Consider the following 19640-nt stretch of genomic DNA (forward strand, 5'->3'; position numbering starts at 1 on the left):
GAGAACCTGTCCGGACACACGGGTACCCGGGGCGACAAGTCTATCGGGAGACTTGCGCGCTGGGGCACATGAAAGCACCCTCTTTTATGGGCAGCAGAAGCAAGGTTACAGAAGCGAGATGCCTGGTTACAGGGTGTTGATTGGTTAATTTTGAATCATGCTTAAGGAGGGGATTGGTCAGGTTGAGTCAGGCCAGCGGGTTAGCTGACATGCCTGGACTTGCCCCTTTTGATGGGGGCTTAGTTTTACGGGAAGGGAGGGGTTGGCCAGCAGGTTGGGTGGCCTAGGGACGACACAATGCCTGCCCCACAGGCAATGACTCAGAGGCCTGTCGTTTTATTTAGCGGCCTGACCACTGACCGTCGTAACCTGCCTCACCCTTCTTGGCATAGTTTCGCGGGGGATGGGTGGCAGCTGTCCTAGTGGGCAAGCATGAACTGGGGTCTTTCACCAATTTGACAAAAATAACTTTTCTGATTCTTAAAATTCAAAAGCTAAACTGGGCGCCACTGATTCACACATGCATTCCCACATAGAAGGCTGACATTTGAGGATCAAAATTTGAAGCTAGGGCTGGGAAGGTGGCTCAGTGGTAGAGCGCTTGCCTCTCATGCATGAAGCCCTGGGTTCGATTCCTCAGCACCACATAAGCAAAACAATACAAAACAAAAAAAAAAAAGCTGGAAGTGGCACTCTGAGAGCGCTAGCCTTGAGTTGAAGAGCTGAGGGACAGCGCCCAGGCCCAGAGTTCAGGCCCCCGGACCGTCAAAATTTGAAGCTAGACTGGGAAGGAAAAATCCTCAAAACTAAATCTTCAATTAACTAGTGAAGGGAAAAAAAAGTGTGGTTCAAGTGGTAGAGCACAAGCTATGAGCAAAAAGCCAAGTGAGAGCTCAAGGCACTGAGCTCAAGTACCAGTACGAACCCTATGCCAAAATAAACGTCAAATTAATTACTTTTATCAATGCCTAGGTTTTATATTTCAGGTTAAGTAAAACTTGTTAACTTCTAAGGATAAAATAGGAGGCACTGGGGCTGGGAAGATGGCTCAGTGGTAGAGTGCTTGCCTTGAATGCCTGAGGCCCTGGGTTCAATTTCTCAGCACCAATAAGCAGAAAAAGGCAGAAGTAGTACAACGCTAGACTTGAGCTGAAGAGCTGAGGGATAGCACCCAAGCCTAGAGTTCAGGCCCTGAAGGACTAAGCTAACTCCATTCTAAAAGCAAGTCATCATCTCCTGTAAAACTGACTGCAGGTTAAACTTAAGGGACAAAAACACTTATTGGAAAAAACAGTTTCTAGAAAAGTTCTCGAAAAACCCACAATCGAAACTCCAATTATAACCCCTCGCAACCCAGTTAGATAAGGGTTGAGAAACATGACCCCAATTACTGGAAAATGGACAGGTTGGTCAAATTCCTGGAAAAAACAGCTGTAGGGTCATAAACAGCTAAAAAATATATTGTTGCCTGCATTCCTATGGTTAGTCTTATGTATCCTAACCAATGATCTGCTTGCTATGTATGATTTAACCAATCCTCTAACTACTAAGTAGGAAAGCCCCTACCCTTATTGGAAATGATTATGCCCCTAACCAATGAGCTTACCCTGAAATTTGCCCGCGAAATGCTGACCAATTGCTGACCAATTATGTAGAAGTCCGCAAACCTTCAATCTCCTCCTATTTGCTGGAAACCCTAAAAGAACCCTACTGAACATGTGGTCGGGGCTACAACTCTGACACGCTGTGTCACCAGTGAGGATTGTGGGTCCAGGCTCAAGCTTGCAAATAAACAACTCTTTTGGTGTTTGCATTGGTCGTAGTCTCTGGGGGTCGCTCGGGGGGCCTCAAATTCGAGCCTAACAGCCCCACAACCCATTAAAAAAAAAAAAGGAAGAACTGGAATTCTTTTCAAACCAATTTATCCCTCCTTTCATAAGGCAGTATTGGGTTTATTAAAGTAAAACTTTACATATTACAATAAAATCTTAAGTTCTCAAAATACTTTGACTTTTTTTTCCCCCAGGCCTAAGGCTTGAGCTCTGGGCCTGGGCGCTGTCCCTGGGCATTTGTGCTCAAGGCAAGCACTCTACCACTTGAGCCTCAGCTCAATTTCTGACTCTTAGTGCTTAATGAGAGACAAGAGACTCACCAACTTTCCTACCCAGGCCTGGTTTCAATCCATGATCCTCAGATCTCAGCCTCCTGAGTAGCTAGGATTACAAGCATGAGCCACCAGTGCATGGCTCATGTTTATTTTTTACATTACATACTTTTGGTTTCAGTAACATTCTTATTCCTTGGGAGAAAGGAATCTGATTTTCATGCTTTTAAATCCTTAGCCCAAAGCTGGCATGGTCCTCTATACATAGCAAATTCTCTTAACAAATACCTACCTCCAAGCAAAAACTTACACCTGGGAGAAATGTATTTCAAACAAGAATTCATGATCTAAACATACCATATCATTAACACATTTTCCCCCTTTCCAAAGTCCCATGATCTCAATGAAATAGAAACAATGAAAGCATTTGGCAGAGTATTAGATACCAGCCCAATACACATTTTGTTCACCTGCCTTACTAATAAAACCGTATCATTTGTAAAATGTTCCTTGGAGCTAAGATTTCAAGAAAAGGAGATGAACTAACTATAACCATTTGAGATCTCAAATTCTTGTCCTAAAGAAAATGGAGTTACATTGAAAGGATGCCATAAACAGGAACCTTGGACTGCTGTTCCACCAACTGCAAATTACATGACTTATATAGACCATTGTGATGTTACTAGAAGGTAAACATAACAAAGAAAAGAGCGGTGGGGGGCGGGGGAAGGGAACACTAACAAAGAAAAGAGCGGTGGGGGGCGGGGGAAGGGAACACTAACAACTTGATTGACTAATTCAATATAAGCCATTCAGAATAATTTTAATCTGGTTTTATATAAGGAGAAAGTAAAGAAAACATCTGACATCATGGCAAATTATAATGCCTCCTCTTAGTCTACGGCCAACTCAAAAGTACAAAAGTAAAGCCGGGCGCTGGTGGCTCACGCCTGTAATCCTAGCTACTCAGGAAGGTGAGATCTGAGGATCGAGGTTCAAAGCCAGCCCAGGCAGGAGAGACCATGAGACTCCCATCTCCAATAAAACCACCAGAAAACCGGAAGTGGCACAGTAGCTCAAGTGGTAGAGTGCTCGCCTTGAGCTGAAGAGCTGAGGGACAGCGCCCAGGCCCAGAGTTCAAGCCCCATGGCCGACAAAAAAAAAAAGTACAAAAGTAGCCAGAATGGAATTAAGAATATGGCTGCTTGGGTTTGAATCCACAACTACACTCTTTCTACTTAGATTTTCTAATATGAGAAGAGTACTTCTTCATACTATTATAATAAGGGATAAAAGATATCCATGTAATATTTTGTACAAGTCTCAAATACATACATGCTATAGTATCAATACTTGCATACTACTAACAAAAATTTTTGTTAAATGATGAAATAACATCACTGTCACAAACAGTAATAACTTCCAATCTAAAGTTTAAAAAAATCATAAGTTACTATAGAAACACATAAACTAAAAAAGACTTCTCACAATGAAAATAGTCATTTTTACATTTTTTTTTTTTTTTGGTTGGTTGTGGGGCTTGAACTCTGGGCTTGGATGCTGTCCCTGGGCTCTTCAGCTCAAGGTGAGCTCTCTACCACTTAAGCCACAGCACCACTTCTGGTTTCAATTGGAGAAAAGAGTCTCACGAACTTTCCTGCCTGTGCTGGCTTTAAATGGCGATCCTCAGATCTCAGCCTCCTGAGTAGCTAGGATTACAGTTTTGAGCCACTAGGGCCTGGGTGCCTTTTCTTTAAAATGTGTGTGTGTGCATGTGTGTGTGCATGCATGTGCACATGGGTATATGTGAATGCCAGTGCTAGGAACTAAACTCCAGACCTTGCATTCTTGCTCAGCTTTTTTGCTCATAACTGGTGCCAATCTGAGCCCACCTCCAATTCTGGCAATTTTTTTGGTTAAGTGGATATAAAGGTCTTGAGGATTTGGTTCTCCTTGATCCTCTGATCTCAGCTTCCTGAGTAGCTATGGGAACCCAGCACAATAATAGTAATTCAAGGAAACATTGTTATCTACTCCTAGATTTTTTTTTTTGTAGGTAGTGGTGTTTGAACTCATGGCCTAGAAGCTGTCCCTAAGCCTCTGTGCTCAAGAGTAACATGCTAGTAACACTTGAGCCACAACACCACTTCCATTTTTTATGTGGTTAACTGGAGGAGAGTCTCAAGAGAACTTTTCTGCCAGGGCCTGCTTCAAATCAAGATTTTCAAACCTCAGCCTCTTAACGAGTTAGGATTACAGGTGTGAGCCACCTGAGCTGGCTTCCAAGATCTATTTGCCTTCTGCTATCATTCTGAATATGAAAAGACAGTGGCAGAAATTAAAATTTAGGAACATGATACAGAAAACGCTTAATTCCTTTTTTCTCTATGAAAGTACAATATTACATCTACATAGATTTTTTTTTTTTTTTTTTTTTTGTCGGTCGTGGGGCTTGAACTCTGGGCCTAGGCGCTGTCCCTCAGCTCTTCAGCTCAAGGCAAGTGCTCTACCACTTGAGCTACAGCGCCACTTCCGGTTTTCTGGTGGTTTATTGGAGATAGGAGTCTCATGGTCTTTCCTGCCCGGGCTGGCTTTTGAACCTCGATCCTCAGATCTCAGCCTCCTGAGTAGCTAGGATTACAGGCGTGAGCCACCAGCGCCCGGCTTACATCTACATAGATTTGAAGATACCAATTTTCTCCATCTGGAATGTTACAAATCTGTAATAGATGATTCAGTGAATTTCCTTACCCTGAAGATCCAGCACTCTTACAAACACCAAGAAGAGGTCTTTTTTCTGCAAAACTATCACACTTTTGAGCACCTGTTAGAGAACATAAAACAAAATGTAAATTTTGAGAAGTTTTTTTGTATATCTCACATTATTTTCAATTTTCAAATTACTTACAACAGGGCTGGTGGTGCTAAGTGGTATAGCATACGCAATGCCCTGGGAGCAAGCATCAGTGTTGTGTGTGTGTGTGTGTGTGTGTGTGTGTGTGTGTGTGTGTGTGTGTGTGTGTGTGTGTGTGTGTGTGTGTGTGTGTGTGTGTGTGTGTGTGTGTGTGTGTGTGTGTGTGTGTGTGTGTGTGTGTGTGTGTGTGTGTGTGTGTGTGTGTGTATCTATATATACACACACATATATATATACTTTCTATATATACAAAAATATGTGTATACAGGAGAAATTCATTCACTATTTTTAACAGTTAAGTGAATAAGAAAGTTAAAAATTAAAATAACTATTATAAACATTAAGCACACTAAACTAACATTAGAAAAAATTTTCAGTCTCTATGTGATCAACAACAAAAGCAACATGCTCTCTTGCAAACTAATTAGGTAAAGTAAATGTAGCTTAAGATACATAGATACTGATAGCTCACATCTTTAATCCTAGCTACTCAGGAGCTGAGAGGTGAAGAATTGTGGCTCAAGGTAACACCTAGGAAGAAAAGTCCATGAGACCCTGTCTTTAATAAGAGAGACTTTTATCTTTAATTAATCACCAAAAACTAAATTAAAAAAAAATAGGTGGAGCTATGGTTCAAGTGACAGAGTGCCAGACTTTATCAGAAAAAAGCTAAGGGATAGAGCCCAAACCTTGAGTTCAAGCCACAGTACAGGTGCACATGCACACACACACACACACACACACACACACACACACACACACACACACACACACACACACACACAAAGAATGTTCAAGATCAAAAGGAAAGCAACTCAGTAAAGTAAAAAGAACATGTTTGTTCAAACATACTTTAATACTGTTTGCATGTTGCTACCCCAGCTATAAATCCAATTTCACAATTAACAATATGACTTTTGATCCAAGCACAAGTTAAAAATTAACTTGCCTAACGCTGATAATATTTATGTTCCAAATTAATTATAATTGAACTTCATCTATGCAAGTCCAATTCTTCATTCTACATATTTCACCTTCACCTTTAACAATACCAGTTTCCTTCTACTTCCTGGTCTTTACAAGGTCTCTATGGTTTGTGCCTGTATATGACATATCAATCTGATATTTTAATGAATGAAACTTCAAGTTTTTAAAATGCAATTAATACTAACAATAATGGCTTGATTGTTTGGCTCTTCTCAAAGCTAAATGAAGAACTCCATTACTTTCTACTAACTGTTCCTGCAGATTTTACTGGTAGGTCGGCCACAGGAACTTCCTAAAAACTTAAACTAGATATTCATAAAAGCAAATTTTGAAAACAAAAGACAGAAACCCCACCTAGACAAAAATATACCTTGGAAGTGCTGCTGTGGCTCAAGCGGTAGAGCGCGCTCACCTTGAGCTGAAGAGTGCAGGGACTGCGCCCAAGCCCAGAGTTCAAGCTGCACGACCGACCAAAATAAATAAATAAATAAAAATACCTACTACAAAAATTCATGTAAGCCTGAAAGACAGAGTTTATAATGAAGAAATATTACCAAACCCTACATTTTATTTGAGGCATGCTCCCTCACAATACAGAATATTGTAATTTCAGAGTAGGAAAACAGTGTTCAAATTTAACCTCCTTTAAATAATTTTATTGGGGATGGTCTGCCTAAATACAATTCTTCAAGTATGATTATAAAAAACTGTACAATCTCATAAATAGTGTAGCTATTAACTTGCTCTTTAATGCAGTATAAATAGTAGCACATACTCTTCATGATGCCTAATGGAGTCATCACCCTCCTATAATGTAATCCTCCAAATTGTAGAGGATTAACTTTTTATATATAAAATTGTGTGTTTATTTGCATGTACAATAGAGAGAATGACGTTATACACACCTGTTCTACAGCATTTAACAGAATGTACCATGATGATTGAAATGAAAAGCGGCTAGCCAAATCCATCAAATATAAAAACTATTTCAATCCTGTTGCAAAGTCCTTTTGTTAAACTCCTTTTATTCTAAATCCTTTTAATTCTGTCCTATAACACTAAAACATTTATAAAAAGCTTAAAATCCTAATAAATCACACAATTAAAGTAATGAAAATGGGCTTGTCCACCAAGTCACCAACTCCTCTACCACTCAACAAAATTCAAAACAGTTTGGTTGTCAGAAAATGTTAAATAATATCCCTCACTATACACAACATTGTAAAGTCATTTAAACCAAACCGCTTAAGCTCATAAATCTGCCTCAACAATTTTAAGATGTCAAATAGAAACAGCTTCAACATAGGTCCAAGAGCAGATCCAGAAGCAAATACAAATCCATCTGATTATGAAATTTTCTCCTTCTACTCTTTTGAAGTTGAGAATAGCGCCTTGGATATGAACACTTCACACAAGCATACTCTTCTTATTAATAAATTTTTACTGAGAAAATTCTTTCCAGAAGGATTCCACTGAAAAACTAAATTTAAACTATTGTTTCATCTTTTTACTAATATTCTTTATAATAGGTTTGGACAGTTTCTCCATTTTGCTAATAAATTTCCTCAAGGTATAGTCAAAATTATGTGTCTAAATCTTACCCAGAAAGTTTGGTTTATAATATCAATAAATTTTGTATGTAGAATTTTATATTCTCAATTCTTTACATGCTATAAAATTCTGTTTTTCTCACTGAATTACCTATAAAATAATCTTCATTATGAATTGAATAGTCCACTCATTTGTTCTTACCCAAACAGGAAAATATAGGCTGATCTTTGAAACAGAAAAGACAGGAATGTAGTAGACAAGGAGATGAGAAAGAAGAAATAAGAAAATACACAGGCTGCAGAAAGTACCAAAAAACCACAAGAAAAAAGGTCAAGATCTTACTACTCTGAACAACTGGACCTAAAAATGATCAAAGAGCGGACTAAAGCATGGGATAAATATATCCTTTTGAAAAATTCAAACAAAGACTTCAAGGAAAAAAAAGGAAAAAGCATTAGACAGAAACTTGAAGAAACAGGATTTTGCATATGATGGAGAAATACTTTCAAGAGGAAGACAGTCTGGGAAGGTGGAACAGTGGTACAGCGCTTGCCTTGCATGCATGAGGCCCTGGGTTCGATTCCTCAGCACCACATAAGCAGAAAAAAAGCCGGAAGTAGAGCTGTGGCACAAGTGGTAGAGCGCCAGCCTTGAGCTGAAGAGCTGAGGGACAGTGCCCAGGCCCAGAGTTCAGGCCCCATGACCAGACCTCCCCCCCCCCCACCAAAAAAAGAGGACGACAGTCAAAGGTTTCAGGAGTCAGCATAAACAATGGATTAGGCTGAGGCAAACTTTTGAAAAGTGAATGACATATGAATAGAGTATAAGGATGAGAAATGACCTGTTTGTTTTGGGCTTCTCATGGTGATTCAGTTAAACAAGGATATGGAACTTAAGGAACTTAGTAGGCCTGTTCTTGGTGGCAATGTTTACTGGGCTTGTTTTTTATTTTTGTTTTTGTCTTTTGGTCAGTCAGGCAGACAGAACTCAAAACATGGGGGCTGTCCCTGATCTGTTTTGCTCAAGGCTTGAACTCAGGACCAGCGCCCTGTCCCTGAGCAATTTTGCACAGGGTAGCTCTCTACCACTTTGAGTCACAGCTCCCCTTCTGGTTTTTGAGTAGTTAACTGGAGATAATAGTCTCAAGGTGGGGCTGGGAAGGTGGCTCAGTGGTAGAGTACTTGCCTTGCATGCCTGAGGCCCAGGGTTCGATTCCTCAGCACCACATAAACAGAAAAAGCCGGAAGTGGCGCTGTGGCTCAAGCGGTAGAGCGTTCGCCTTGAGCTGAAAAGCTTAGGGACAGCAGCGCCTAGGCCCAGAGTTCGGGTCCACGACCGGCATAAAAAAAAAAATAGTCTCAAGGTGGACTGGAAGGTAGCTCAGTGGTACAGTGCTTGCCTTGCATGCATGAGGCCATGGGCTCGAGTGCTGAGGAGCACCACATAAACAGAAAAAGCCGGAAGTGGTTCTGTGGCTCTGTGGCTCAAGTGGAAGAACACTAGCGGTGAGCTTAAGAGGTGAGGGACAGAGACCAGGTCCAGAGTTCAGGTCCTATGAATGACCAAAAAAAAAAAAAAGTCTCAAGGACTTTCCTGACTGGGCTGACCTTAAACCACAGTCCTCAGATCTCAGTCTTTTGAGTATCTAGTATTATAGACATTAGCTACCAGTACTTGGCTAGCAATGTTTTTGTTTTCTAGCAGAGTGAGGGAAGGGGATAGAACTAAAGTTGGTAAAACACCATGAATTCTTGAGACATTTCCTTTCTCTGCCAAGAGGTAGAGTTCCCCTTATTGACATTTGCTGATTTTAGCTTCTTTATGAATGAAAATTACAAACTATGAAGTACTTTGGTCCTAAAAATAATTCTACAAGGTAAATGGAAAAGACCCCTTAAATTTGACAACATGTGTAAATGTGTAAACTTTAGATGACTAACATGAAATCATGTCAGATGACTAAAGACAATGCTTTCTCAAAACAAAGAGTAAAAATACTCACAAGTAGATAGTAGCTCTATATACAAAGTGATTCTTGTTAGAAAAAACATACACACACAAGCACCCATACATGCGCACACAAAGGATTGTCTTAATAATACTGAAATGGGCTGGGAATATAGGTCAGTGAGAGAGCACTTTCAATGTGGCCTGAGGCTGGATCCTCGACATTGTGAAATTCAAAATAAAAACAATAAATATAGCATGTTGGACTCAAGTCTACAATCCTAGCCACTCAGGAGCCTGAGATCTTAAGATAATGGTTCAAAGCCAGCCAGAGCAGAAAAGTCCCTTTGAGACTCTTATCTCCAATTAACCACTCAAAAACAGAAATGGAGCTATGGTTCAAAGTGGTAGGGTTCTAGCCTTGAGCAAAAGAGCTCAGGGACAGAGCCCAGGCCCTCACAACCAAACTAAATAAATAAATAAAAACTGAATAAATATTACTGAATTTAAAATATTAGCATGGATAGGGATGTACCCGGAGACCTTGCATTCAAACACAAGCACTAAAATAATAAAATAACAACAAACACTGTACATTAAACAAAGTTACACAGGGCACAAAGAAACAAAGAAAATGACTCCTTCTAAACTTGACTCAATACTTTATTTCTAATTTATAATCCACTCCTTTTTTTTTCTTTTTGTCAGTAATTAGTTTTGAACTCAGGGCCTTGTGTGCTTGCTAAGCAGATCCTCTCACCTTGAGCTATACTCCTCAGCCTATGTAAGTCACATATGAATCTCAAATCCTACAAAGGCTTAAATCTTCCTCTTCTATACCTTTAGCACTGAATATACAACTTTACACCATTAATAACCTTAAGAGTAGTTTCTCTTCAATAGTAAGTGCATGGAACTCATATTCATATTGTAGTAAGATAATAGGCACTTATAAACCCATGATCCCTAGCAATATATACTCCAAATAATTTCCACTTATTTACATAGACTGATCACACATCCTAAATCCTGTTATCTTTTATATCAGGTAGTAACCAAGCTACATCTAGTACTTACACATACACACACACAGAGTTTTTGTTTCCTCTTTTCAAATTAGGTTTATAAGATAATGTATCCTGTTGCTACTAACTATATTGCTTGGTAAAGTTACATGACTGAAATTAAATTGGAATTCCAATAGATTCCCCAAATAAGCATATCTGTATAAAGTGAAAAATAAAAGAAGCAAGAGGAAAAGAAATTCAATGAAGCTAGTATTAATTATAAAAATGAAGGCCTGCAGCTCTTGTTTTTGAGACTAAAAGCATAGGGGGATGGGGGGATGCCATCCTCTGAAACACAAGAATCATAGAGGTCCCCTGATAATAGTTAAGAGAGGAGAGAAAGTTAAAGATTCCATTACCTATTCATTAGATCAAAGGAAAAAAAGGAATCCCTTGGTATTTCTATCATTTTCTTTTGCTAACATCTACCAGCAAAGACAGAGAGCCACAATGAATGCAAAATTTTCAAAAAAAATAAAAAACTAACATCTCCCAAAAGGTCCAAAGCCATAAAACTGTACCATAAATAAAGTCTAATTCCAATTGTATTTACATTATTTATATACAAAACTTTGGTTTTATACTGTATGTCAGGCGCTTTCCTAAGAAACAAAAGGAAAATTAACCAAAACATGAAAGTAAACCAAATACTGAACTCCTGCATCCAGCCATATGGGTTAACATAGAACAAACTTTCCTTTCTGCCAAAAAACTTGTCAGACAGACAAAATTAATAAAAATAGAGTTGACTGACATCTGAAAAACAAGCATCCAAGACAACGATTCTTAAGTCAAGGGAGAATAATATTGAGTTCTATGAATGCCATAACTTGCTGTCCATTCACTGAAATATTGTCAATAACTGTTTTTGGTTTTTTGTAGTTGTTTTGGGTTTTTGCCATTCTTGGGACTTGAACTCAAGGCCTGGGAACTATCCCTGAGTATTTGTGCTCAAGGCTAACACTCTACCACTTGAGCCACAGCTCCTCTTCTGGAGCTCCACTCTTGCCTGGGCAGGCTTCGAACCTCTGATCTAGCCTCTTGAGTAGCTAGGATTACAGGTATGAGCTACTGGCTATCATACCCTATCATATTTAATGATCTAGGCAGAAGTATCTGAAGATACTTATTATAGACTACCAACCATTCAACATATATGGAACAAAGAATCAAAGTAAGTGCTTCAATAATCAAAGTTCTGTCAAGCAATTTAAAGGTGTCAAAGGAAAACACTTAAAGGACTGGAAAAAAACACTTAAAGGAATGCAAACAGCACAAAGCAATATAAAATACAAAATGTATGGCATTCACAGAAAACTTTCAAGGCATACAAAGCAGAAAAATAGGACTTAAATTAAGAATAAAGATTTAGGGTACGGTAGGAACAGATGGGAAAGAGTGATAAAAAAAAGGGTGACAATGACCAAGATGAACTGCACCAATTGGTGGTTCATGCCTATAATCCAAGTTACTCTGGAAGCAGAGACCTGAGAATCTCAGTACAAAGGCAACCTGGGCAGAAAAGTCCCCAACATTTTATCTCCAAAAAACTGAAAGTGATCTGCAGTTCAAATGGTAGAGTGTCAATCTTGAGCAAAAATGCTATGAAACACTACCCTGACCCTGAGTTTTAGCCCCCAGTATTAGCAAAAAAGATCCATGAGTAGCTAGGATTATGTTGTGAGCTACCAGCAAACAGCTTGTTGTTTTTTAATAAACCAGTGCAAAAAAGCATAAAACTCAATATGAATTATAGAGAGAACAAAGACAACATAGAAAAAATCATGAGGGCTGGGAAGGTGGCTCATTGGTAGAGTGCTTGCCTTGCATGCATGAGGCCCTGGGTTCGATTCCTCAGCACCACATAAGCAAAAAGGAAAAAAAGCTGAAAGTAGCGCTGTGCCTCAAGTGTTGGAGTGCTAGCCTTGAGCTGAAGAGCTGAGGGACAGCGCCCAGGCCCAGAGTTCAGGCCCACGACCAGACCCAAAAGAAAAAGAAAGAAAGGAAGAAAGAATCATGAATATGAATTGAGCACATTTTCCAACTGTACCATGACTTGTACATCCACAATGAATGGACAAAGGACAAGGTATAAACAAATAAGGCAAATAAAGAAAGAAAAAAACATAAAGGGGTTCCAAAAAGAGAAAGAAGTAGTAAAACTACCCATCTTTGCAGATGACCTGACAATACATTTAAAGAACCCCATAGATTCTTTACCAAATTTACTTGAGTTGATCCAAAACTTTGGTAAAGTAGCAAGGTATAAAATTAACCCACAAAAATCAGTAGCTTGCCGGACACAGGTAGCTCACGCCTATAATCCTAGCTACTCAGGAGGCTGAGATCTGAGGATCCAAGTTCTAAGTCAGCCTGGGCAAGAAAGTCCAAGTCCGAGACACTCTTTTATCTCCAATTAACCATCAGAAAACCACTGGGCACTGTGGCTCAAGTGGTAGCACACTAGCATTGACCTGAAGAGCTCAGGGACATCACCCAGGTCCCTCAACTGACAAAAACAAAAAACAAAGTCAGTAGCTTTTCTGTATGTCAACAATGAGAAGATTAAGACTGAAAGCAACTTCTGTCAGAAAAAAAAATTACACCACTCCTAAGTAAATGGAAAGACATAGAAAAAATTATATTAAGCGAAATAAGCCAGACCCAAAGAAAGATGGGCGGCATGGTTTCCCTCATTTCGGGCAATTACAATGCACCTATAAATCTACAAGTAAACACAATGGACGATAAAAGACAAAAACTTGGACATGATAAATTATACAGGACTCTAGACATTCACACAGTGACACCAGAGGATATTCTTTTTTTTGGTCCGGTTGTGGGGCCTGAACTCTGGGCCTGAGCACTGTCCCTCAGCTCTTCAGCTCAAGGCTAGTGCCCTACCACTTGAGCCAAACCGCCACTTCCGGCTTTTTGCTTATGTGGTGCTGAGGAATCAAACCCAGGGCCTCAGGCATGCAAGGCAAGCGCTATTACCATTGAGCCAACTTCCCAGCCCTACCAGAGGATATTCTTAAGAGAGGATCACAAAGTCTCAATAGCTTTGTGCATACGATCATATGAAATGAAATTTATTGAAACGAACTCCAAACAAAGGAAACAAGAGGCTCTTTTTGTTATGTTGCTTTTGGTTTTGCTTTTGGTTTTTTTGTTTTTTTCTCCTTTGTTGCTATTTTTTATTTCTATACTTTCTATGTTGTGTGAAAGTTTATCTGTTTTGGGGAGAGTAAGGGGGAGCATAGAAATGGTAAGACAAGGGCTGGGAAGGTGGATCAGGGATAGAGTGCTTGCATTGCATGCATGAGGCCCTGGGTTCATTCAATTCCTCAGCATCATATAAACTGGAAAAAGCTGAAAGTGGTGCTTTGGCTCAAGTGGTAGAGTGCTTACCTTGAGCCGAAGAGCTCAGAGACAGTGCCCAGTCCCAGAGTTCAAGCCCCATGACTGACAAAAAAGGAGGAGGAGGAGGAGGAGGAGGAAGGAGAGGAGGAAGAGGAGGAGGAAGAGGAGGAGGAGGAGGAATGGTGAGACAAAGGGTGAACAAATGCAATACAGGTGAACTATGTTGAAAATTAATTGCACAACTTGTGGGGGTGAGGGTCCAGGAGGAAAAACAGAGAGAATATGAGGGAAGACATGACACTGTTCATAAAGAAATGTACCCGTGGGGCTGGGAAGGTGGGTCAGTGGTAGAGCACTTGCCTTGCATACCTGAGGCCCTGGGTTCGATTCCTCAGCACCACATAAGCAAAAAGAAAAAAGCCGGAAGTGGCGTTGTGGCTCAAGTGGTAGAGCGCTAGCCTTGACCTGAAGAGCTGAGGGACAGCGCCCAGGCCCAGAGTTCAGGCCCCATGACCGGACCCAAAAAAACAAACAAACAAAAAAAAAATGTACCCGTTCCTGACTTATGTAATTGTAACCCTTCTGTACCATAAAAATAAATGTTTTTAAACTAAAATTTAAAAAGACAACATTGCAAAGTTCCTAAACCTGAGTAACAAAGCCAATATTCTATGGGCAACCAGAAAGAATAACAAGATACATATGAAGAAAAAGATGTCAAAGTGCTGTAGACTCTTACACATAAGACTAGGCCAATACCTTCAAAATTATGAAGCAACTTGATTGGAAACAAATAGCTATTACTCAGCCAAATTATCAAAGATTAGGGGAGAATAATGCTATCTTCAGAAAGACAAGATCTCTCTTAGGTAGGTCTTATTCAAGACTTCTTTAAGGACTTCTACAAAAATGAAGAAATACAACACAATGGATAAAAGAGCCATAGACTATCATTATTTCTATTTTCTATTACAAATTTTCACAGCATCGTTACAGCATGTATATTTAATAAATACAAATCTTAAAAATTAACCAAATGGAATTAAATTTCTAATATTTTTAAAAACTCAGATCATTGAGCCATATGAAATTATGCTTCAAATCTATAGTATTCATAGAAGATGAGTATTATAGTGGAAGAAATATATTTTACATAGGAAAGTAAAGTGACTTTTAAATGAAATCACATAACTTGATAATTTATTGAATATTTCTTTTTTTTTTTTTTTTTGGGTCCGGTTGTGGGGCCTGAACTCTGGGCCTGGGCGCTGTCCCTCAGCTCTTCAGCTCAAGTCTAACACTCTACTAGTTGAGCCACAGCGCCACTTCCAGGTTTTTTTCTTTTTGCTTATATGGTGTTGAGGAATCAAACCCAGGGCCTCATGCATGCAAGGCAAGCGCTCTACCACTGAGCCACCTTCCCAGCCCAAGAAGATCTGAACAGCTCAGGGACAGCACCCAGGCCCAGTGAAGTTCAAGTCTCATTACCAAAAAAAAAACAAAAACTGTGTGGCATGTAACAATGACACCCTCCACCTGTATGACATACCAAAATAAAGTTGAACATAATATTTTACACACAAAAGAACTTTATGAAGAAAATAAAAGGAATAATCCGCCTCTGAGAGTTAGATACAAAAGAAACAAACACAGATTAGAGTCCTTCAGTACTAAAATTCTTGATGCCAGTCAACCAAAAGTAAGGCTAATTATTCAAAAAAACAAAAATCTGAAGATATCTAGAATCTTCTTTATCAAATTATTTCACGAAAATGCAAATGCAACACAGAGAGGACAAGGAAGAGAACATGACTGTAAGGTTGGGGAAGACAGGCTAAGAAAGACTGAATAAGAAAGACAGGTACAGAACCTAAGTCTACATATATCAAAGACACTACAAGGGAGAAAATCCCATGACTGCGGGACTTTGTTGATGTATTATGCCTCTTCCCTTTCCATTTCATTTTAAGCTGATTTAATTATTAAATTAATCCCTAAAATTACATTTGCACAACCACATTTTCCTTAAGATTTAGCAAACATCATTTTTACCAGTTTAAATTTTAGAGAATTAATTGTTATAACCAAGTCTTAGGAGGTTTTTCACTTCAGGATAATCTGTTAAAATAATACAATTAAATTATTTTAATATCCTCTTTGTAAAAAGACCTTGTGCTGTCCAAACATGATTGACATGATTATGTTTTTGAGCATGCAAGACATTTCTGAGTAAACACAGGATATATGTTAATAAGAAAATACAGCCTTTCATAGCTGCTATTTAGTCATTCAAATAGCAGATTTGACATAACCATACATTTTAACTTTCTATGTAAGTATAAAATCATACATATTATGTAAACACAACACTGTTTTCACATTAAATCCAAGTTGTTAAGAGCCCAGAAGACCAATTCTGACACAGTAGAAAGAGACATAGCTAGATAAAGTCATCTGTAACCTAGATAATGGTGAAAACCAAGCTCTCCAAAGCAGTGAGTATAACTGAGAAGAAGGGCAAAGGCATGTGAACAGAGACTTGGGGAATACCCAGGGAAGAAAATTAAGCCAGAAGCATAACAAAGACAGTACAGTGAGCAAAGAAGTGATCTGGGAAGAACGATGCCATGAAAACCAAGAGAGAAGAGGACTTCAAGAAAGAGCTAGCAAAGGTAGAGGCTAACCTGAGATCAAAGAGGATGAAGATAAATCAAAACCACAGCAGAAAGTGAATAGCCATATTGAATTGGTTAAGATTACCTATTTCCATCTCAACTGACAAAAATAAAAGTTTATCTTGGAGGGAGGAGCATAAAGAGAATGGACACTTGGAGAAAAACAGACTTTAGTTATCATTCTTGCTGTCTATAGTCCTAGATCAACAAAAATGCATGCTTTGGTTTGTTCGTTGTTTTTTTTTTAAGGGGTACACTCACCAAACTGTGGAGCAGGCAAAATTCTAGCTGCTCGAACTGGGCCACGGCGAACAGAGTATAGTTCCTGTGCTTCACCACTAATCTGTATAAAAGAAGATAAAAAAAAAAAACAATTAAATATAGAATAAAAAAACAAGACTCCTGAATTTTATCATAATATGTCTACAATATTCATGCATAATATGCCTCACATATATACATATAGCCGTACTCATTTTAGGCTGATTATATCTTTTGAACTTATTGATATCCTAAATTATCCTACATGTTTAGAAAAATTTTAGAGCCCAAACTTGGTATACACTTGGAAAAATATTCTGGGGCTGGGAAGTTGGCTCAGTGGTAGAGTGCTTGCCTTGTATGCATGAGGCCCTGGGTTCGATTCCTCAGTACCATATAAGAGAAAAAACTGAGCCGGGCGCTGGTGGCTCACGCCTGTAATCCTAGCTACTCAGGAAGCTGAGATCTGAGGATCGCGGTTCAAAGCCAGCCCGGGCAGGAGAGACCGTGAGACTCCTATCTCCAATAAACCACCAGAAAACCGGAAGTGGCGCTGTAGCTCAAGTGGTAGAGCGCTCGCCTTGAGCTGAAGAGCTGAGGGACAGCGCCCAAGCCCAGAGTTCAAGCCCCACGACCGACAAAAAAAAAAAAAAGAGAAAAAACTGGAAGTGGTAGGGCACTAGCCTTGAGCTGAAGTGCTGAGGGACAGCACCCAGGCCCAGAGTTCAGGTCCCACAAATGGAAGGAAGGAAGGAAGGAAGGAAGGAAGGAAGGAAGGAAGAAAGAAAGAAAGAAAGAAAGAAAGAAAGAAAGAAAGAAAGAAAGAAAGAAAGAAAGAAAGAAAGAAAGAAAGAAAGAAAGAAAGGAGGGAGGGAGGGAGGGAGGGAGGGAGGGAGGGAGGGAGGGAGGGAGGGAGGGAGGGAGGAAGGAAGGAAGGAAGGAGAGAAGAAAAGAAAAATAGTCTGTTCTGTAAATCTATAAGTTTTGCCTTACTAACCTATAGAAATATGCCCAGTTCCTGCACAACAGCTTTCTATTTCAGAGCACCTATGGTGAATTTATTAGAAATACTTGTTTTAAGAACTATCTGGCCAGGCACTAGTGGCTCACGCCTGTAATCCTAGCTATTCAGATGGCTGAGATCTGAGGATCATGGTTCAAAGCTAACCCAGGCACTATAGTCTGTGAGACTCTAATCTCCAATAAACCACTAGAAAACCAGAAGTGGTGCTGTGGCTCAAGTGCTAGAGCGCTGGCCTTGAGCTGAATTTCTCAGGGACAGCCCCTAAGCCCAGAGTTCAAGCCCCATGACCAACAACAACAACAAAAAAAAATAGCTACGCAGCCAGCCACTGCCTATAATCCTAGTTATTCAGGAGACTGAGATCTGAGGATCACAGTTGGAACCCAGTCTGGGCAGGAAAGTCTATGAAACTATCTACAGTTAACCACCAAAAAAGCCAGAAATAGAACTGTGGCTCAAGTGGTAAAGTTCCAGCCTAAAGCAAAAAAGCACAAAGATAGCACCAAGACTGAGTTCATGCCAGGGCTGGCACCAAAAAAAAAAAAACTTGAGTGGAGGGGTAGGTGGAGAGAGATGGGGAAGAATGATGAAAGGGTAACAACCAATTAACACACATTACATTCATAAAGTGATTTGTTGAATGGTAACACCTCTGTACAACTACTTAGGGATTATATTTAAAAAGTAAAAATTAAAAAAAAATCAGAGAAGGGCTGGGAAGGTGGCTCAGTGGTAGAGCACTTGCTCTGCATGCATAAGGCCCTGGGTTCGATTCCTCAGCACCACATTAAAAAAAAAAAAGCTGGAAGTGGCGCAGTGGCTCAAGTGGTGGAGCGCTAGTCTTGAGCTGAAGAGCTGAGGGACAGCGCCCAGGCCCAGAGTTCAGGCCCCACGACTGGACCCAAAAAAAAAAAAAAAAAAAAAATCAGAGAAGCAAGGTACTGGTGGCTCACACTTGTAATCCTAGCTCTCAGGAGGCTCCAATCTCAGGACCACAATCCAAAGCCAATCAAGGCAGGAAAGGCCATGAGACTCTTATGTTCAATTAACCACCAGACTACCAGAAAACTGGAAGTAGCTGTGGGCTCAAAGTGGTAGGGCACCAGCCTTGAGCAAAGAAGCTTGGGAATAGTGCATAGGTCTTGAGTTCAAGCCCCATGACCAAACGGAAAAAAAAAAAAAAGTAGAGAAAACAATGTTATAAAACTAATTTTTAAAAAATCTAAGAACTTAGATGCAATAAAGGTTGAAAAAAAAATTCAATAGTGAGGGAAGCTAGGAAGATGGCACAGGATCAGAGGGAAACAGAGAAAAATATACAACAGAGGGGTGCCTATCAGCTGCACTGGACATTGATGAAAACAAACTAAGCAACTCAAGGGCAGCAATAGGGGGGAGGAATGAGAGGAAAAGAGGGAACACTAAGCAAAAGGAAAGAAATGTACATATCACTCAATGTGGAAGAAATTAGTTGTATTGTCAAAACTCATAGAATTCACAAACATTATAGATCATGTAAATGACAACTTGCCTTGTGAAGGTTAAAATGTGTTTGTGACTGTATCACTATCTCACAATATTTTGAAATTTATGTAATCACTTAATCCCAATAAAAAATTATTTTTAAAAAAGTTCAATAGAGGGCTGGGAAGGTGGCTCAGTGGTAGAGTGCTCGCCTTGCATGCCTGAGGCCCTGGGTTCGATTCCTCAGCACCACATAAGCAGGAAAAAAAAAGCCAGAAGTGGT

General features: G+C 39.6%; 1 protein-coding gene across 13 annotated transcripts in view; it reads right to left on the bottom strand.

The window, feature by feature from the left end:
• Bcas3 (BCAS3 microtubule associated cell migration factor) overlaps window positions 1-19640 on the bottom strand; it is a 525475-nt gene that overhangs the window by 450705 nt on the left and 55130 nt on the right. For all 13 annotated transcript variants that reach the window (XM_070027089.1, XM_070027084.1, XM_070027086.1 and 10 more), the window contains exons 6-7: window positions 16870-16951; window positions 4856-4928 (exon numbers count right to left, since the gene is read on the bottom strand). In XM_070027089.1, coding sequence (XP_069883190.1) covers window positions 4856-4928; window positions 16870-16951 — 155 coding nt within the window. The remainder of the gene's footprint in view (window positions 1-4855; window positions 4929-16869; window positions 16952-19640) is intronic.

Source organism: Dipodomys merriami, unplaced genomic scaffold (genome assembly GCF_024711535.1).
Source record: "Dipodomys merriami isolate MVZ:Mamm:240054 unplaced genomic scaffold, mDipMer1.0.p SCAF_19, whole genome shotgun sequence".
Classification (NCBI taxonomy): Eukaryota; Metazoa; Chordata; class Mammalia; order Rodentia; family Heteromyidae; genus Dipodomys; species Dipodomys merriami.